At 38.9% G+C, this 18,599-nt stretch overlaps 1 protein-coding gene across 6 annotated transcripts in view; it reads left to right on the top strand.

Moving 5' to 3' along the window:
- The window catches only part of ADAM22 (ADAM metallopeptidase domain 22), a 237,541-nt gene that overhangs the window by 136,094 nt on the left and 82,848 nt on the right, over window positions 1–18,599 (top strand). For all 6 annotated transcript variants that reach the window (XM_061198592.1, XM_061198589.1, XM_061198590.1 and 3 more), the window contains exons 5-6: window positions 12,356–12,438; window positions 16,906–16,969. In XM_061198592.1, coding sequence (XP_061054575.1) covers window positions 12,356–12,438; window positions 16,906–16,969 — 147 coding nt within the window. The remainder of the gene's footprint in view (window positions 1–12,355; window positions 12,439–16,905; window positions 16,970–18,599) is intronic.

Raw genomic sequence — 18,599 nt, 5'->3', positions numbered from 1 at the left:
ATGTAGCTCAGAGCTTTGGGTATGGGAAATGCTCCATAAATATTAGTGTTGAAATCATTATTGAGGTAAAGTGGAAATTTGTAAAGAATTTCTGGCTAGGTCTTTGGTGGCCTATACTTCTTACTGCTAGTTTCTGATTCTGCTTGAGATACAGGAAGCATGTCAGGATCACCCACAGCACTTCTTCATGCTCTGCTTCATATGAAGACAATCTTCTATGCCCCTAGACTATACATTCTATGAGAAGTTACTCCAAGAGTAGACTCCCAGGGGAACTTGTACTGAGTTCCTAGCTCTTAGCATAATGTATGTACCTCGAAGACAATAATTCAACAATTTTTTTTGTTAAACAGAAAAATTAAGTGAATGAATTAAGCCGCGTGTTAGGAAATTGGGTAGTTTCTCCTGTTCACCTAACGCTATGTGAGGAGAAGTCCAGTTTGGACAGGTCTGGGAGAGCAGGTTATTCCCCCTGCTATGAAAAGATGCAGTGAATATAAACAGGAAAAATAAAAGTGTTCCATCTGTTCACCTGATGCTGAGGTCATCCTGTGTACTGAGGCTCATATTCACATGCTGTCTTTGAAAGGTATATTAGAGCCACTTCTAAATCAGTTTTAAATTTCAAGTCATGAAATACCAGCAATTGACCTATGATAAAAATTTCAGTAACTTTGAAATATTTCAAACATATTAAAAATTCTATAAAATGTAAAAGATACATGTGTAGATACATGTTAGCATTTTGTTAAATTTGCTTCAAGTCATTTTTGGTTTTTAAAGTCTGATAATTCTATACCAGAGTATCTCCTGTTTCATTTCTATTATACTTTATTTGTGCCTTTACTCTTACTTGGTTAATCTTGTTTGAGTTTTTTAAGATATATTTTGTTCAAGGAACGAGCTCTACTTCTGTTATTAACGTCTACTTTCTTTTACTTAAATTCTCCTTTGTTCTTTTCATAACTCATTGAGTTAAAATTTAACTTATTCATTATCAATCTTTCTTTTCTACCAGCATCTAGGGATGAAGAATTTATTCTTAAGTACCATTTTAGCAGCATCCTAAAAGTTCTGATACATACATTTTTTCACTGCCCATAAATATGTATATTCTGTAATTTATACTATGACTCTTATATGACTCATAAATTATTTGAAATTTTAGAAATAATTTTTAAATTGTTTAAAATTTTTGTATGTAACATTTAAAAATTTTCCAAACACATGAGTATCTTTTGTTGTTGGTTTAATTTTTTTAATGGTAATTCCTTGAAAGTTGGCCTGATTATTTAAAAGAAATAAAAAGTTGGTAATCTTTGATTTTTTAAAAATAGATTGCAAATCATAGAACCAGAAAGAACTTTAGAGACCACCAAATTCAACTCCTCCTTCATTTTACAGGAAAATACCCCGAAAATGGCAAATGACAATCATGTGCTCATAGAAACATTGCTGAAAGAAAAGCACTTAATTTTTTCAGGTTTAGCATCACTTCTTGTCAGATACAACCCTTAAATACTACTTTGCCTCCCTGAAGGAATCGTTTGAGAAGTTCGTCCTTAGTAAGCCAACCCTTTGTTTGTACCTTTAAATTAATCCTGGGCTAATGCAGAATCATCCACTGAGGAATAAGAATGACCACTGGATGCTAGTGTTGAGTTCTTGAGCACAGTGTTTAAGGTTCAAGTATAACAGGAGAAAGAGATGCTGCAATGCAGCTTTCTTTTGGCAGCTAGAAGTTTTCCCTGTTTATCCTTCCTTTTTCAAAAAAAGAGTGGATGGGAGGATGATAGAATGGAAGTGAAATTAAAGGAGAATAAGTTCTTGGTGGTAGTGGGAAAAAATGTCTTTTTTTCTTTACCTCAAACCCTCATATAGTTACATCTTCTAAAACAAAAAAGGAAGAGAAGAAAACAACAAAAATATTATTCTTTTCAGATGGAACAGAAATCTTTTTCTGCCTTTATTTTAGGGATGCCAAATATGCTTTCGTTTTCTGTAACTGTCTTCTAGACAATTATATTTTTTCCTATTGATATTCAAACACCAACTACAGAAGAAGGTTTTAGGTAATATGCATGTCTTATGCTAAAGCATTCATACAGAGCAATACATTTAAGTGTCTATTATTTGTTAAAAAGATACAGTAATGTAGTAATTTCCTGGAAAGAGTTATAATTTCATGAGTTTATAATTATATAGTCACTGTATGTGGTCCACATTGATTTTCCATTCTCTCAATTTAGAACTGCAACATAGAGAACCTGCTAAGTACCCTCTCTGCATTACGGTAATTTGTTGCTGAGGAGCATTCTGTGGGAACCTAAAATGTTTTCGTAGTCTGATCAGACATTGTTATATTAATAGGTCTGTAAATGATTACCTGACAGCTTAAAAATAATTTTTCTTGACTATTTTCTGGTTAAAAATAAGCAATTTTGGAAGCTCTGTTCGACTTAATAAAAGAACTGAAGATCAGGTTTACTGTATTATTTGTGTAAAATAATGATGAGTATTGTTAAATTAAGCTATGGGAAACTAGAATGTCTGGCTAGAGGTAATTAAGATACGGGTTAATCTTTTTAGGTGAGGGCTGCTGTAGTAGACACCTGCGGTTTATTTCACTGAGCCAAGCTTCTTAGAAGCAAAATCTCTGGATTAGGAATATAAAAATTCAATTGGTCACATTGAAAGAGATGAGAAATTGTACTATGTTGAATAGTGTCCCCTCAAAAGTCATGTCCCCTGGTACCTGTGAATGTGACCTTTTTTGCAAACAGGGCCTTTTCAGGTGTGATCAAGTTAAGAGGAGGGCCCTAATCCAATGACTGGTGTCCTTATAAGAGGGAAGTTTAGACATAGAGATGCAGAGACAGACGCACAGGAAGAATGCCATGTGAAGAAGGTGGCAGAGATTGGAGGATGCATCTCCAAGCCAAGGAACCCTTAGAATTGTTGGCAACCACTGGAAGTTAGGAAGAAGCAAGGAAGGATTCTTGTCTAGAGGGAGCATGGCTCTGCCAACACCTTGATTTCAGACTTCTCGTCTGCAGTACTGTGAGAGAATAAATTTCTGTTGTTTTAAGCCTCCCAGGTTTTGGTAATCTGTTATGAGAGTCCTAGGAAATGAATACAGAAGGCATTTTGATTGTAACTAATGTAAAAACAATTAGAGCATGTGCTGGAGGTGCCTGAGCCTACATACAAGAGGAGGGGAGTAAGTCTTTAACTTTTAAAAATGGATTGCATCTCATAAACACTTTAACAATTGTTCAGTTAGGATACTTGTGAGCTTTAACTCCTGGAAAACTATCATCATTTTTATGTTTTGTTTTCCACAGCTGACAATACCCAGGGGAAATTAGTATAAGGAAAGATTCCTGCACAACAATAAAAATAGATTTTAAGTTCACTGCATCCCTAGTGGGCTTTTTTTTTTTTTTAAACTCGAGAGCTCATAAGAAATTTATGGTCCCTATTTTCTGTGGTGTTCACCATTTTCCAATAAGAAACTCTTTTGCTTATCACTTTTATTTATATCCAATGGCTGGCTTTCTAGTTCTGTCTCTTTTCTCCTTTCTTGTAGAAACTTTCGCTACAATAATATTCAAGAATATTTGCTGCAATAATATTCTTATATATCTTTCCTCTTCAACAGGAACCATGCATATTTTTAAATGAAATTATTTCCTTTTTTGTCAGCTAGATTTTCTCCTTTTAGTTTTTAAAATGTTTTTTGGTTGATGACTATGCTGCAAGATCCTAGTGCTTATCGATGAGTATTAAAATAGTGCAGAGGTTTTGAAGGACCATTTAGCTTTAGATGTTGAAATGAGGTGATAATTTTGATACTGCTTGAACACTTGTATCCTGGAATGGGATGGCAAACACAAATGTCCAAAGGTGTCAACTAGTGGTATAAATGAGAGACAGGCTAGCTGTAATAAGATGAACAATGTGTATCTTATTCTTATCTGCAGCTGATTTGTATCCTACAGCAAAAGGCAAATGTGGAAATGGAGGCTCACTGTTAACAAATCTCCTAATCTTCAGGGGAAAATGGAAATCCAACTTTCAACAACTGTGAGGGTCTAAGATTTTATCCTACTTGCAAGTTAACAAGTTAGCCTGTTGCAGTTTCATCTATTCTGGCAGAAGACAGGAGATCCTGGGTCAAAGAAGTAGCCAGAATATCAGCATTTTCTTATGCTTGTATCGTGAGCCTCGATCCCCAGAGGGTGACAGAGGAAAGGGCCAGGTGACACCTGCACACACAGCATGTTGTGTTACTAGAGAAATTCTGAATTAAAAAAACTCGAATCTTTTATCATAGGAAGTAAACATGCTTCTTTTTTGCTCTAGAGGGAGATAGCTCTATCTTCAAAGGCTTTTCACTCTGCAAACATCCTTGAAAGGACAGTCCAGAACAATTTCAGGCAATGAGGAGTCCTAGATTATTGTTATAGAAAAGTGTTATTGAGTAACCTTTCAGAAATTATCTCTATGGGTTATATTAAAAGTTACATTTTAATAAGTTGTTTAAATTAAGCTTGTTTACATAAGGGTAGTTTTTTTAAAAAAATATTTTGAAACCTATAGTGCTAAGTTAGAGTCTAGGAAATATTCATTCATACTTGATCCTGGACTTGCATTTCATAGCCCAGTATACTAACAAAACAAATTTTAGATCAATATAGGGTTGCCAATCTTTTTATTTTACTGTATATGGAAACAGCCCCTTCAAAATACCTAAATTCTATTTACTATTGCTCCCAGTTCAAAAAAGAATGACTATGACAACTAATGCAATATGGTAACCTGGACTGGATCCTGGAACAGAAAGAGGAAGTTAATGGAAACACTAGTGAAATCTAAATGTTCAGAGCCTAGTAATCGGTAACATTCTGATGTCAGTCTTTTAGTTTTGACAAATGTACTTAGGTGATGTTAAGATGTTAACAATGGGAGAAACTGAGTGATAGATATACTAGAACTCTCTGTACCATCTTCGCAACTTTTCTGTGAATCTACAATTATTTCAAAATAAAAAAGCCTATTAAAAATAAAAAATGGATAATTTTAATAAAGAGAAGGCAAGAATAAATCTCAAAACAAAGGACAGTTATATGAAAATTAAATGCATTTAGCTTTATGAAAAACTGACTGAATTGCCCTTATTTTTCTTATTTTGGCATGAACTGGTAAAGATTTTGACATGCATAGTATAGATCCATGGATTATCGACCATGTGATAGCTTTATTTAATTTAATTTACTGTAAAATAAGATGGGATTGCTTTTCTCTCTGTTTTCCTTGGAGAGCCTGTAGAATCAGATAACCTTACATTCTGTAACTGAACAAATGTTTAACTTATGTCCCTTTTATGAATCCCATCTGATTCTATATAATTCCAGGTTATACATTTTAATCAGGGTAGGTTGCTGGATCCTCTCCAAAATAAGATTTAGCTTTTCTATGAATTTCCTTGATGCAGATGACCCTAGGGAGACTCGGAATATTCCTGACTTTAAAATGTCATTTCTCACTATTGGGAGGGAGAGGCACGTCATGTCAATGCCAATCAGGAGGAAATTGGGAAGAGGCTATTGTAGACAAATGCCTGGCAGAACAGATTCCAGCCATGCAGCCACAAACAGAAGTCTAGCCAGTGCACATGCCTGGGAGAAATTTAGGGTGCAGTAGAGTTCAGGGACAGGTCTTCAGTTCCTGCAAAGGGGAAATTGCCTAGAGCATAGCTTCTCAACCTAAGGCAGCATGTTGGAATCATCTGGGCAGTTTAAAATAATGTTCAGGTTCCATCCCTAGAGGTCCTGATATAATTGGCATGGAATAAGGCTTGATCTTTTTTAAAAAATACTTCCCTCGTGACAGTAATGTGACACTAATGTGCACCCTGGGTGGCGAACTTCTAGAGTGAGCAAGGGTCTCAACTTATGGATGAGGATGACTGGCATGAACCCCGATCTGCAGGGCAGAAGCCAGTCCTGGGACTGGTGCCCACAGAGGGGGAGAGAGCTATGACTCAGGGAGCAGAGCAGGATCACAAGGGTTACAGGCCGGTGTTTTGGTCTGGAAGTGTCTGCAGTAACCCTGTCCCTTTTGGGGTGACCAAACTCACACTGATTTTTGCCTGTGACTTTCTTGGATGGAGCACTGAATGACCTGCATCCTGGGAGACCCCTTAGTTCCAGGCTAATGGGACGTTGATTGCTCTAGTCCCTTGAGTCCTGGCCAAAGCATCCTGTATGGTACCCTCTTACCAGCACCTACAAAGAATAGCTCTGCTCTTCCTGGCTGTGTACATGGTAAAATTCTCACATAATCTTTTTTTAATCTTTTTATTTATTTATTTGGTTGCACTGGGTCTTAGTTGCAGCAGGTGGGCTTCTTAGTTGTGACACGCAAACTCTTAGTTGTGGCATGCATATGAGATCTAGTTCCCTGACCAGGGATCGAACCTGGGCCCCCTGCATTGGGAGTGCAGAGTCTTATCCACTGCGCCACCAGGGAAGTCCCTCACGTATTCTTATTTCACCTTTTACCCTCAATTCTGTTTCTGATAAAACCAGCTGGCTTTGGGAGAAAAAGAGAAGAAGTGGAGAAGAGCTATGGCTGTTTATATCTTTTATGCTTCAGTTAGACTCTGCTCAGGAACTAGTGTAGGATTTCGGGGAGCTCAGCAAATGAGGAGCTTTAAAATGCAGAGGCAGATGTAGCGAAAAGCAGTTGTTCTTAAATTTTGAGTGCCTGGAAGTCACTGGAGAGCTTCCAGAGCCTCTGATTGAGTATGTCTGGGGAGAGGCTTAAGAATTTGCATTTCTAATAAGCTGATGCTTTGGGGCTGGACACCACTCTTTGAGAACCACCAACATAAAGAGACTTGACTCTGCATCAGGCATACCTGGGTGTGAAGGCTCACTTTAAATCTATATTTTCTCACTAGTGAAATGGAAAAATTAATATTCACTTCATCAGTCATCATGAAATAGTACATTCATCACCAAGCAGAATGCCCAGGATATGGCATACACTTTCATTCTCTGAAAGATCTCAGTCTTTCTGGTGTCCTCTCCCTGGGGATGGTTTGGTATTGGGTTGAATATTTTTAGGTTAATAATTCCAAATATGATCATCAAAATCAGCTGGGGAACGTTTTGCAGCCCTAAAAAGCCTAGAGCCCTCTCTCCTTGGAGATTTGGATCCAGTAGGTCTGAGGGAATGCCTGGAAACCAGTGGGTGATTCTGGGAGTCACGGTGATTCTGATAGTCAGTTTTGAGAACCCCTGCTGTTGGGCAATATTTCTTTAGGGCAGGGATTCTCAGACACTGTAGCTTCATTGAATCATCTGGAGCACTTAAAAAGATGCTGAGGCCTGCGTCCTGTCTCCAGAGAGTATGATTTAATTGGGTTGGAGTACAGCCTGAGCACTGGGGTTTTGAAAGCTCCCCAAGGTGTTTCTGATACGCAGCCAAGGTTGAGGACCACTGTTCTAGTGTATTCTTAGAGCAAGAAAAACATGGGATATTTGTTAAAATGCAGATTCTTGGGTCTAACCTCAGAGCTGTCTCTGGGCGAGAGACACAGTGAGCTGCATTATTAATTAGCTAATGCCCTGAATTTAACAATTTGTTAGTCTTAACAAATAAAGTATGAGAATAATAGCTAGAGGGACATATAGAATCCCTCATTGAGTAAATATTGCCTGACTGCACCTAATTATATAGCAGTTTACAGCGGACTTGACTTTGTATCTCATGGATTCCACTGCATTCTTTTGTGAGGCAGTGTGGGTTGTTATTTTTCCCATTTGATTGATGAGGAAGCTGAGATTCTGGGAGGCTCTGCCCCTAACAGCACACTTGGGGATGTAAATATAGATCAGGCACCTGTGCTTCCCTGAAAGGAGACCATAGTTTAGTGGGGGCATGGGACAGAAACAAGAATGCAGGTAGAAGGAGATAAAATATGAAAATTCAGAGAAAGAAGGGTTAGCAAGGTTAATTTTATGAGGAGGAGGGAATCTGAGAAGGCTTTTTGGAAGAGGTGGCCGTGGTCCATCTTGGAGCTGATAAAGTTGTAGTTTCCTTTGAGGGTCTGGATGGAGAGCAAATGACCATGGCCTTGCAGCTGTGCTCTAATTAGTTTCTTTTATTGGGTTTTCATAGTTTTATAACCCAGGCTGTGTAACTTCCTTTGCATTATCATCTCGTCATATTTGTAATAAATTCTGCTTTTCTTTTGAGTTCTGGATGCTTAATAAAAAAGTGGTTTGTGTTTGAATTTTTCAAACAAATGATTATTTCAACTTCCCTAGAATTAAATTTCATTAAGCTTTTTTCCACAGGGAAGATAAACCAATATGACATGTGAATTATCATATAGTTCATTTTTATAGAGGTGGGTAATTTTTTTAGCTACAACTATCTAATTAGCTAAAAATAAACATCTGTACTGTTATGACTGTGTTATTAAATCAACGAGTATGGAGAAAGTTTCAAGGACAATGGATTTATTTCTGGAACAAAAGAGACAGTAAGGAATAAAGCCATGACTGGCAGTTGGATAAAGAGCTAAACTCTGTTGGGATGTGCTGGCTTTTTTCTTTTCCTACAACATCTGTCTTAGGTTATTTTTTATAATACCTACTTCCATAAAGCATCTCGTTCCTTAAGAAAGTCATGTGAAGATATGGAGAATCTTTATTATTGATAAGATTTGAGAAAGTTGGTTTAAGTGGTAGTCTTTATTAAAATATGTAATTTTTAATAAAATGCACTTTATTATTTTAAAATGCCATGCATCTTTTAAAACAGATATGTGTAAAGAAATACAATTATATTTGTCTTTTAAACTATCCACTAAAATTTTAAACGCACATATTCTTCGACCTACACATCTGGTAATCTATCCTACATATATACTGACAGAAGTGCACAGAAATATATGAAAGAATGTTTGTTGCAATAACCTAAATGTCCATTTGTACAGGATTGTTTAAATGAATTGTGATTCACCCCTGTGATAGAATATTCTGCCATCATTGAAAGAATGAGGTTGATGTTAAGGTTACCTTAAGGAAAAAAATCAAGTGGCAGAACAGTATGGGTAGTGTAAACTCATTTATGCACTGAAAAGGATATATGTATATTTATGTATATACACATTTCCTTAAATATGCATAGACAACTCCTGACGTGGTACACAAAATCTGTCAAAAATGCTTACCTTTTAGGAGGCAACTGCAGCCTGGACAATGTGTAGGAAGGGGATATTTTTACTCTTTACCATGTACCACCTGAATTCTTAGGATTTTTGCCATAAGTATTTATTATTTTAAAAATAATGTGTGAAAATACTTATTTAAAAGCAAAAATCTATTAAATTTATTTTGTCTATTTATTTTAATAATTTAACTATAGATTTATATAAATTAAAGAAGCCCTTCAACATTAAGGCCTCTATTCTGGACTAAGAAATATTTCCAGGCATGTCAAAGGAAAAAAACAATCTACTTTAGTTCTAAGTTGAAATAATTGTTGTTTTATGGCGAATAAGTCCTGAAAAAAAAAGTTACAACACAAAAATTAATTTCCACCATTATTTAGAAGAATTACATATAATGCCAGTTGAGAGCCTCAAGATTTGAATTATAATAGTCTAAATTGAGGAGATTTCCCCCCCTGGTGTTTATGCTTCTCTTGAAGTGTCATGGAAACATTTGATAATGATTCAACCATATTGAGCTCTTTACTTCATTTGCAGTGTTAGGCTTTTGTGCAGACGGATGATGATCATATGCTGTTTTTGGATTGACTCCTATTTTTCAGAATCAGAAATTAGTGAAAGATTGTTTTCTATTATCTAATCGTCTATTTAGCCCCTATATAATGGATTGTTTCAAAACATGAACTCTTTGTCCTTTTTTATGATTTAACATAACATGTTTCCAAAGTTGGTATTTTAAAGAAAACTTTAGTAATTTATAAAACATGTCTTATTTGCCTGTACCTCTGATGTATTTTCCCCACATACAATGACTTGTCAGCTTCCATTGTTCCCTAACCTGATACCATAATTCTTGTGATTATCTTCCTGGTTTCTGCTTCTCTTTGTTTCTACTATCTTTCTACCTACTCTTCACTGTGAGTTTTAGACCTCTGAGAGAGATCTGATTGGGTTATTTAGTCTGTGTCCAATTTAAAGAAATGCTGCTCTGTCTTTCCAGGTCAACCCATTGACCGTTGGCTTTTTGTGTCTGGCCAATCAAATGCTAGAGTTTTGATTGGTCCAATCAGATGTGTCCAGGAAATCAAGGTCATTTGAAACATAGTAACCTCTCCTCCACTAATCTTTTGGATAGTTCACCAATCCAACAGCCCAACAGAGGGAATTTTAAGTTCTGTTAAATTTACCCCCCAGCTTTACTCCAAAAATTAAAAACAAACAAACAAACAAAAACAGCCTAGGGGAAGCTTGCATTGCATAACTCACAGGTTCTAGCTCCAACTCATAAGTAATGTAGGGGGAAGGACACAGGCCTCGCATTCACACATTCACACAAAGTTTGCACCCCTACTTGGCAACTTCCCAGGTGGACAGCCTTGACTCTCAGAGATTGTGACCTCCTATGTGAAATAGAGACGACAATATTTCTTTGTAGAAGCGATGTGAGGATTTAAGGAGATTGTGTGTGTAAACTGAGTAGGACAATAACTGACACACAGTAATCATAATGGTAGCAAACATTTATTGAGTGTGTACCAAGTGCCATGCGTTATTCTAAGCCCTTTATGCATGTTAACTCTTTAATCCTCTGAACAACCCTATGAGATTATTACACAGGGAGGCTCTGTGATTTGCTTGAGATTACACGGCTAGTAAGTGAAGGAGCTAATAGCTCACACTGTTAACATCCAAACCAACCCTACCCCGGAAGTCAGGGCCTGGCTTGGTTTCTCCCCTTAAGTCTATGGCCTTCTGGGTTCCATTGCCTGTCAGAATTACACGTGAAGTACCTCCCTATCTTATCCTCCGTCCGATCCAACCCCAGTCCTCAGTTCATGATTCTCAGTGAATCCCTTGGGAATGTGGAGGTGTCAGAGTGTCAGGGCTTGTGCTGCGTGCCATTTTGCCTGCTCTCTGCTCCCTCAGCAAAGCTGAGCTTCACCCTGTCCTGTGCAATTATCTCATGAGGAACAGCAGGCTTGGGCCAGGCTGCCTTCCTTGGAATTCCAGTGAAGAAAATGTCTTCAACCTTGTTCCGTCATTACGTCTTCCTGTTCTCTCCCCTGCCTTTGTCAAGCACTGAGTATTTTAAGTGGGGTTAGTCCTTAAGCCAGACTGTGAAGTAGGTAACATCTGCCCCTTTAAAGCACCCATTCCTTCAGTCCTTCCTACATTGCTCTTTCACATATCAGTGAGTCAGTTGAATTAAAAGCTTTCAGCTTCTGAGGAAATGGGAGATTAGTGGGGGAATGGGAAAGGTCATTTAGACCAGTGCTTCTCAAACTTAAATGTGCATATGAATCACCTAGGTACCTTGTTAAAATGCTGATTCTGATCCAGTAGGTCGGGGGTGGGCCCTGGGATTCTGCATTTCTGACATGCTTCTGGTGATGCCATTGCTGCTGTTTTCTAGACCACAGTCTGAGTAGCAAGCATCTAAGGACTGAGGTACCACCTTGAGATGCCAGAGGCTCTACCCTGTTACCTTTTCCAGGAACATTTAATCCAAAGAAATGAGTCTCTTAGTGGAATTTTGTTAATTTGGCTCACTTCTAGAAGAAACTTCTCAATTTCAAACCCTACCCTAGACTGCTTACCAGTAAAGCCATTCCTGGTTGGAGAAAAGACTAGTGTAAACTTGTCAAGTTTTGATAACTGTGAAAATAGGCATTTTTCTCCATCAATTTAATTTAGTGACTCTCAGATGATTTATATTCATTTTACTTCACTTTATGGGAAAGCACATCATTTTGCTGCTACTCAAGGTTGAGTTTCTCAGGACTGGGGAAACCGCTGATTGAACTTTTCCTGGTGCTGGGGGCCACATATGTATTTCAGAGTCTGTTTCTTTGTTCCATCTATCATCACCTACATAAAAGGAAAGTTAAGTCAACTTTTATTTCCCTGTCTTTTGATTTGGAGTCAGCTCGCTGGGAGTGTTTATGAATAATTCTGTTAGAAATGGTTTGCTAGTACTAGCCTGGATAGTGAAACATTGTACAGAGCTTTGCACATGGAGGTACAGTCTGGGCAGAAACCTGTGAAACGATGTGACAGATTCTCTTTGTGATGGCAAAGGCTTATGTTCTCTATTTCTGCTTTCAGGGAGGAGAGCACTGTTACTACCAGGGCCACATCCGAGGAAACCCTGCCTCATTTGTGGCATTGTCAACATGCCATGGACTTCAGTAAGTGTCCCCAAATTTTTTGTATCATCCATTTTTTTTCAATCACTTATTTTCTTTATTTTTAATGCACCGTGGTCAAAATCTCTATTTTATATCAAGAACTAATTTTAAATCAGTGACGGATCAAATCTTTTTCTCCTTTGTGGTTTATAAACCAAGCAGATTGTTAAATTAGAGATGCAGAAACCAGGGGCTCTATGATTGTAATATGCATCCTTAGTGATGTTTGAAACATTTTTCTAGTTTCATCCAGATGGAGACAGGAGTGGTTTGGGTAACTTTGTTCTCTGTTTCCGTGGGTGTTTAGCCCCTTGGTACCTGTTCTACCCCTCCTACTCCTTGATGTTCATTTTTACATTTGTATGCAATAATAGAGATTTCAGGAGGGGGAAACTCCTGACTCCTTGCACAAAGACAAGGGCTGCAGGTGATCTCAAGAGCTCATGTGTTTTAGCCCTTTATTCAGCCAGAATCCCACCTAACTCACAGCAAACTAGTGGGAGGGTCCATTTGTTCTCAGAAATCTCTATGGAATGAAGTTCATCCTTCCTCAGGGCCTTGCTTCCTTTTACATAACCTTCACTATCAAAGTAGGTTTGCTGATGTTTACTATGGAAATAGATCAGCTTCCTCCATCCTGTCAATGATGGTGATACCCAGGTGGCTGTCTGTCTCTTACTTGTCTTGTGACCCCTTATAAAGATACTGTGTCAGCCCTCAGCATTCTACTTAGACTAAATCATCCAAGCTCCTTGTTACTTTTTGGGGCCCAGAACCAGCTAGCACTTTAGTTTTGTGAAATTTTTGTTTGGAAGCTTTAAAATACTTCCTGTCTGTTACCAAGTTAGAGACGTGGGTTTCTCATCTAACCAACAGTTATTGAGCATCTGGTGTGTGCCAGCCACTTGGAATATTAAGGGGATTAGAACGTGAGCCCTGCCCGCAAGAGCTCCCAGTCTAGTGGGGAAGCTAAATCTAGCCCAGCTTTGTGCTATGGAATGTGGTAGGTATATTTGTTTTCTTTGAGAGAGAAAAAAACTGAGAAAAACGCAAGCTGAGAGTGGGCACTGAAGAATGAGGTCATCCCCGAGGGCTCCAGAGAGATATCACCTGAAGAAGATGGAGTGGGCCCTGGAACAGGCTTTGATAGAATCTTCCAGGAGAGGGGTTCGACTGACAGGTCCAAAGAAAGTGAGGAAAGAGACCTAATGGGAAAGGCTGGGAAGTCTAGCCAGTCTGCCTAAGTGGTGCCTCTGGTCAGGCTCTGGCAGTAGGTACGTGAGAGGCAGGAAGGAGAGAGCACAGGGGTCAGATAAATAGCCAGAGAAAGGAGGTCACATGCCTGAGAGCAGGATGGACCTCCATTTGCTTATTGTTTTTTTCTAAAGGACCATTTTACTAATTTTAAATAAATTCTTTGAATAAGGAGACATTTTTACAAACATGGAATCCGTTCCTAATATCTGAGAGCCTCTGTGTTCTTAATCTGGAAAAAGAAACGTCGATATCCCCTTCAGCAGTAAAATTGCCATCTCTGATCTCAAGATGAGCACAGCTGTCAGCCAGGAATAGTACACTGGGCCTGCCGACTTTTGTGACAGCAAATGTCTGTTCTAGGCTTTTTCCTTCCTCTCTCTTCCTCTTAAAATCTCAGTCCAAAGTCACAGTGTAAGTGTCTTGCCCAGTGCATGTTCCAATTCCTCCCTGCCCCTCCCCTCCCCCACCCCCCAGTTTTCCAAATGGACACAATATTGTGAGAATCAGAGAGAAGGTATTACTGCCTTCTAAGGACCCTAACAGACCTGAGACCCTCAGACCAACAGCTACTAATCCTACACAGTTCTAAGGATGGAAAGGGAACTTTAAGGACGTTTTAGTGACTAGATGAGGAGTTGAACTCAGAGCCAGCTTCTGTTGTTGTAACTAAGTAAAATTTATTTCTCCCTTTAGAAACTTTTTCATTTAAGACTAAACAAGAAGAAACAAACAGAAAACCCACCGTGTGTAGGGACACTGTCAGGATTGTGTACAAGTGTATTTTGGTGTTCTTAGACTTTTATGAGCATGTGAAAAAATTCACTCTTGTTCCTTTTTGTTATTTATTAATTATTACTTTTCATCTTGATTTTACCTTCTGAACAAACATTGCTGACAGAAATATTTGGGGGAGGTATTTCTAAATATTAAATAATTTATGTTGTCTCAATTGCAGTGATTTAGATATGAGATATATTATTTCATCCATGACTCATCTTCTATAAGTGACCAAGTACATGTTGAGATTTTTCATTTTTCTTGATTTACTGAATTCCATTAAAGAACATGAAGGGTAAAGTAATCAAACTCATATCTTTTCCATAAAGAACCTGCAGGAGCACATTTTTTTTCAAATTCGAAGGACTGATGGGCAATATTTTGGTCCTGGTATGTCTGATGTTTTGACAAAATCCTGTAACTATGGGAACATTAAAGAATGGAATCAAATGTAAGTTTATTGCCCTCTTGTGGCAATTTGTAAGAATGACTATTTCCTTTCAAAATCTTGTTTTGGTGCAGCCTTTTAAAATTTTAGCTCAATCGATTGGCCGGTAATGACTTGGTCCTAGCTATAGGATTTTATCAATTATAAACTCTGTGATGGACTCAGTATACTATTTGGAATTTATATAAATGTAACAGAAAGCTTTCAATCCTCAAAGTAAATGAAACACACTGCTTTTTAATTGTTAAAGAATCAAAAATGGCATATTTTCATTTAGGGAACCAGGACTTCCCTGGTGGTCCAGTGGTTAAGACTCCACACTTCCAGTGCAGGGGGCATGGGTTCGATCCCTAGTCCAGGAAGTTCCACATGCCCTGGGGCCAAAAAAATAATAATAATTCATTTAGGGAACCAGAATCTTCATGGATGGTGTCAGAATCTGCTTTGTTTATACCATGTATCATGATGTTTAAATCCAATAAAAAATAACTGATTTTTGCATTGGATACTAACCTCATTCAAGAGGAAATAGCACCCAATACTATTTAAAGAAAACAATCTGCTTGCTACTTAATCAGTGTAGCCATGTGAACTTCAGCAAAGGGTGATGGTTTTGTACAGTTTTCTGGTTGGGTCTGGCCTGTTATCAGCAGAATGTTCACTGCCGTATTTTGGCTACTGTTTTGAAAATGCTCCCCTCACTGATTCCTTAGGCATATATTGTTAGTAATATCTTACAAACTGCGTCTGTTTATCTTTAAATTCCAAATGCAATGTCATCCAAATTCAGAAAGTGCACTTTGGGTTGAAAACATTACGGATGTGAAAAGGGCAGTTCTAAGGGTATATGAAAGTAGAGGACATGTGGAAGATGTTACTGCAGGAGTGAATGAACTTGGATAGACACAGAGCTGGAGGCCATTATAATTATAGCTCAGGAAACCAGCCGATTTCACTAAGCGATCAATGAAAGACACATACTATTCTATGGTTAGCAGCTTGGGTATAATACAGTCATTTCCACCTAACACTGAAAAGTGACTGCAGAAGATCACAGCTTCACCTCCCTTAGACACCTGAGTGGTAACACAAGTTCCTTCAGTATCAGAAGGGACCTGATCTTAGTAGAAAAACCACATTCCTCTACAAGGGGTGGCTATCGGATCTTTCTGAGTGGGAGCTGAGGCCATATGTAGCTTAAGATGCCCTCCAGAGGATTTCTCAATTGGCTGATAGTCATCTCTAGCCAATGAGGTCCAAAATTGAACTTCAGATTTGCGCCCTGTTCCCTGCATCCTGCTGCCTTGTGCCCGCCTTATTCTGCTCTTCCTGCAGCTTTTTTCATCTTATTAAATGTATATGATGTGTGTGTATATATGTGTGTGTGTGAGATACGTGGAGTGGGGTGTGTGTGTTGTGTGGTGTGTGTGTGTCTGTGGTATGTGATGTGTATATGTGTGGGGTTGTGGTGTGTAATGTATGGTATATGGTGTGTGTGTGTGTGTGGTATGGTATGTGGGTGGTGTGTGTGTGTGGTATGGGTGGTGTGTGTGAGTGTGTATGATGTGTGGTGTGTGTGGTGTGTGTGAGTGTGTGTGTGTATGTGTGGTATGGGTCGTGTATGTGTATGTGTGTGGTATGGGTGGTGTGTGTGAGTGTGTATGATCTGTGGTATGGGTGGTGTGTGAGTGTGTATGATGTGTGGTGTGGGTCGTGTATGTGTGTGTATGATGTGTGGTATGGGTGGTGTGTGTGAGTGTATGATGTGTGGTGTGTGTGGTGTGTGTGAGTGTGTATGATGTGTGGTGTGGGTGGTGTGTATGTGGGGGGGGTGTGCTATGTGGTGTGCACCCCGTGTGATGGGTGGGACTGGGAAGTGGGCATTGAGAAGCCAACTGGCCCTCCGGCTGCTGCTGACTTTAAAATGATCTTGTTCTGAGGCAAGAGTCAATTGCCAGGCCTAACTATTTTCTTGTCCTTGGCAGTGGGATGTTCTATGATGGGAACCACACCTATCTCATCGAGCCAGAAGGAAATGACACCTCCCAAGTAAGTGCTCCTTCTGTTTGCTGTGGCAAATGTAAATGTTGATGCTGGGAGCTTTTTTTCCCTCTTTTTTTCTGTCTATTTTGCTTTATTTTCATATTTTAGGGTCAGGAATATATGTATACATATATACATATAATATGTACACATATATATTTAAATTAAATAGTGAATAAGGCAAAATCACAGTGATCTTTTCAAAAAAAATCTGCCTATTACTCTTCCATTCGGTTGGAAATACTTTCTGAGGTGTTCTGAAGCCTTCATGTCTATCTCCACCGTAATGTGCTGTGGTCTGTCTTAATCTGCTCAGGCTATCATTATAAAATACTGGGTGGCTTAAACAACAGAAATTTATTTTCGCACAGTTCTGGGGACTGGAAGTCCAAGATCAAGGTGCCAGCAGGGTCAGTGTCCACTGAGGGCTCTCTCCCTGGGGTGCAGACAGCCACCTTCTCACTGTGTCCTCACATGACAGAGAGAGAGTGTGAGGTCTGGTGTCTTTTCCTCTTCTTATAAGGGCACAAGCCTTATCAGATTAGGACCTCACTCTTGTGACCTCTGTTAACCTTTATCGCATCCTCACAGGCCCTGTCTCCCAATATAATCACACTAGGCGTTTAGGGCTTAAACATGAATTTTGGAAGACACATAGTCAGTTCATAACAGATCGAATCCACAGATAATGTGATTTTCCACCCTCTTTCTTTTCTAGATTCCAGATTTTTCTCTATTGCCCATTTTCTTTAAGGCCCCGTGGTGATGAAGTTTAGAGAAATCTGGGTTTTCTCAATTCTCTCTCTCACTCTAGTTGAAACATTCATTTTTCACAAATTAGAAAAGGGTTACTATTACTGGCTACAGAGAAACATAATGCACTTCCATCCTAGCTCTGTACATACAGATATTCTTCCATGTATCATGGAACACTGATCAAACACTTAGAGAGGCAAATAATTTCAAGAAACACACATTGTTTTGCCACTCATAAACAATCTTGTGTGGGAAACTATCTGTTTTGTGTGTTATTTTCTGGGTACCCACTGAGAGCTGTCCTGTCACTTTGCTTGACAGTGTGATTTTTTTTTTTTAATAAATTTATTTATTTATTTTTGGCTGTGTTGGGTCTTCGTTGCTGTGTGTGGGCTTTCTCTAGTTGCAGTGAGCGGGGGCTACTCTTCATTGCGGTGCGCGGGCTTCTCATTGTGGTGGCTTCTCTTGTTGCAGAGCACGGGCTCTAGGCGCACGGGCTTCAGTAGTTGTGGCTTGCGGGCTCTAGAGCACAGGCTCAGTAGTTGTGGCGCACGGGCTCTAGAGCGCAGGCTCAATAGTTGTGGCGCATGGGCTTAGCTGCTCCGCGGCATGTGGGATCTTCCAGACCAGGGCTCGAACCCGCGTCCCCTGCATTGGCAGGCGGATTCCTAACCACTGCGCCACCAGGGAAGCCCGACAGTGATTTTTTTTAAAAAGTAATATCATGAAACTTGACTATTTTTTGACATTCTTTTTTTGGTAATTGAAGGAAGCCAGATGAAGTTATTTGAATGTTCATTAAGTTTTCTTAGCTGAAACATGGCTTTTTATCTGTTGGTTTTTCACAGAAGTTTATGTGACACTTGAATTTTGAGGCAGG

This window comes from Eubalaena glacialis, chromosome 8 (assembly GCF_028564815.1).
Source record: "Eubalaena glacialis isolate mEubGla1 chromosome 8, mEubGla1.1.hap2.+ XY, whole genome shotgun sequence".
NCBI classification, from domain to species: Eukaryota; Metazoa; Chordata; class Mammalia; order Artiodactyla; family Balaenidae; genus Eubalaena; species Eubalaena glacialis.
Note: the sequence above shows the minus strand (reverse complement) of the source record. Positions and strands in the feature narration are given on the sequence as shown.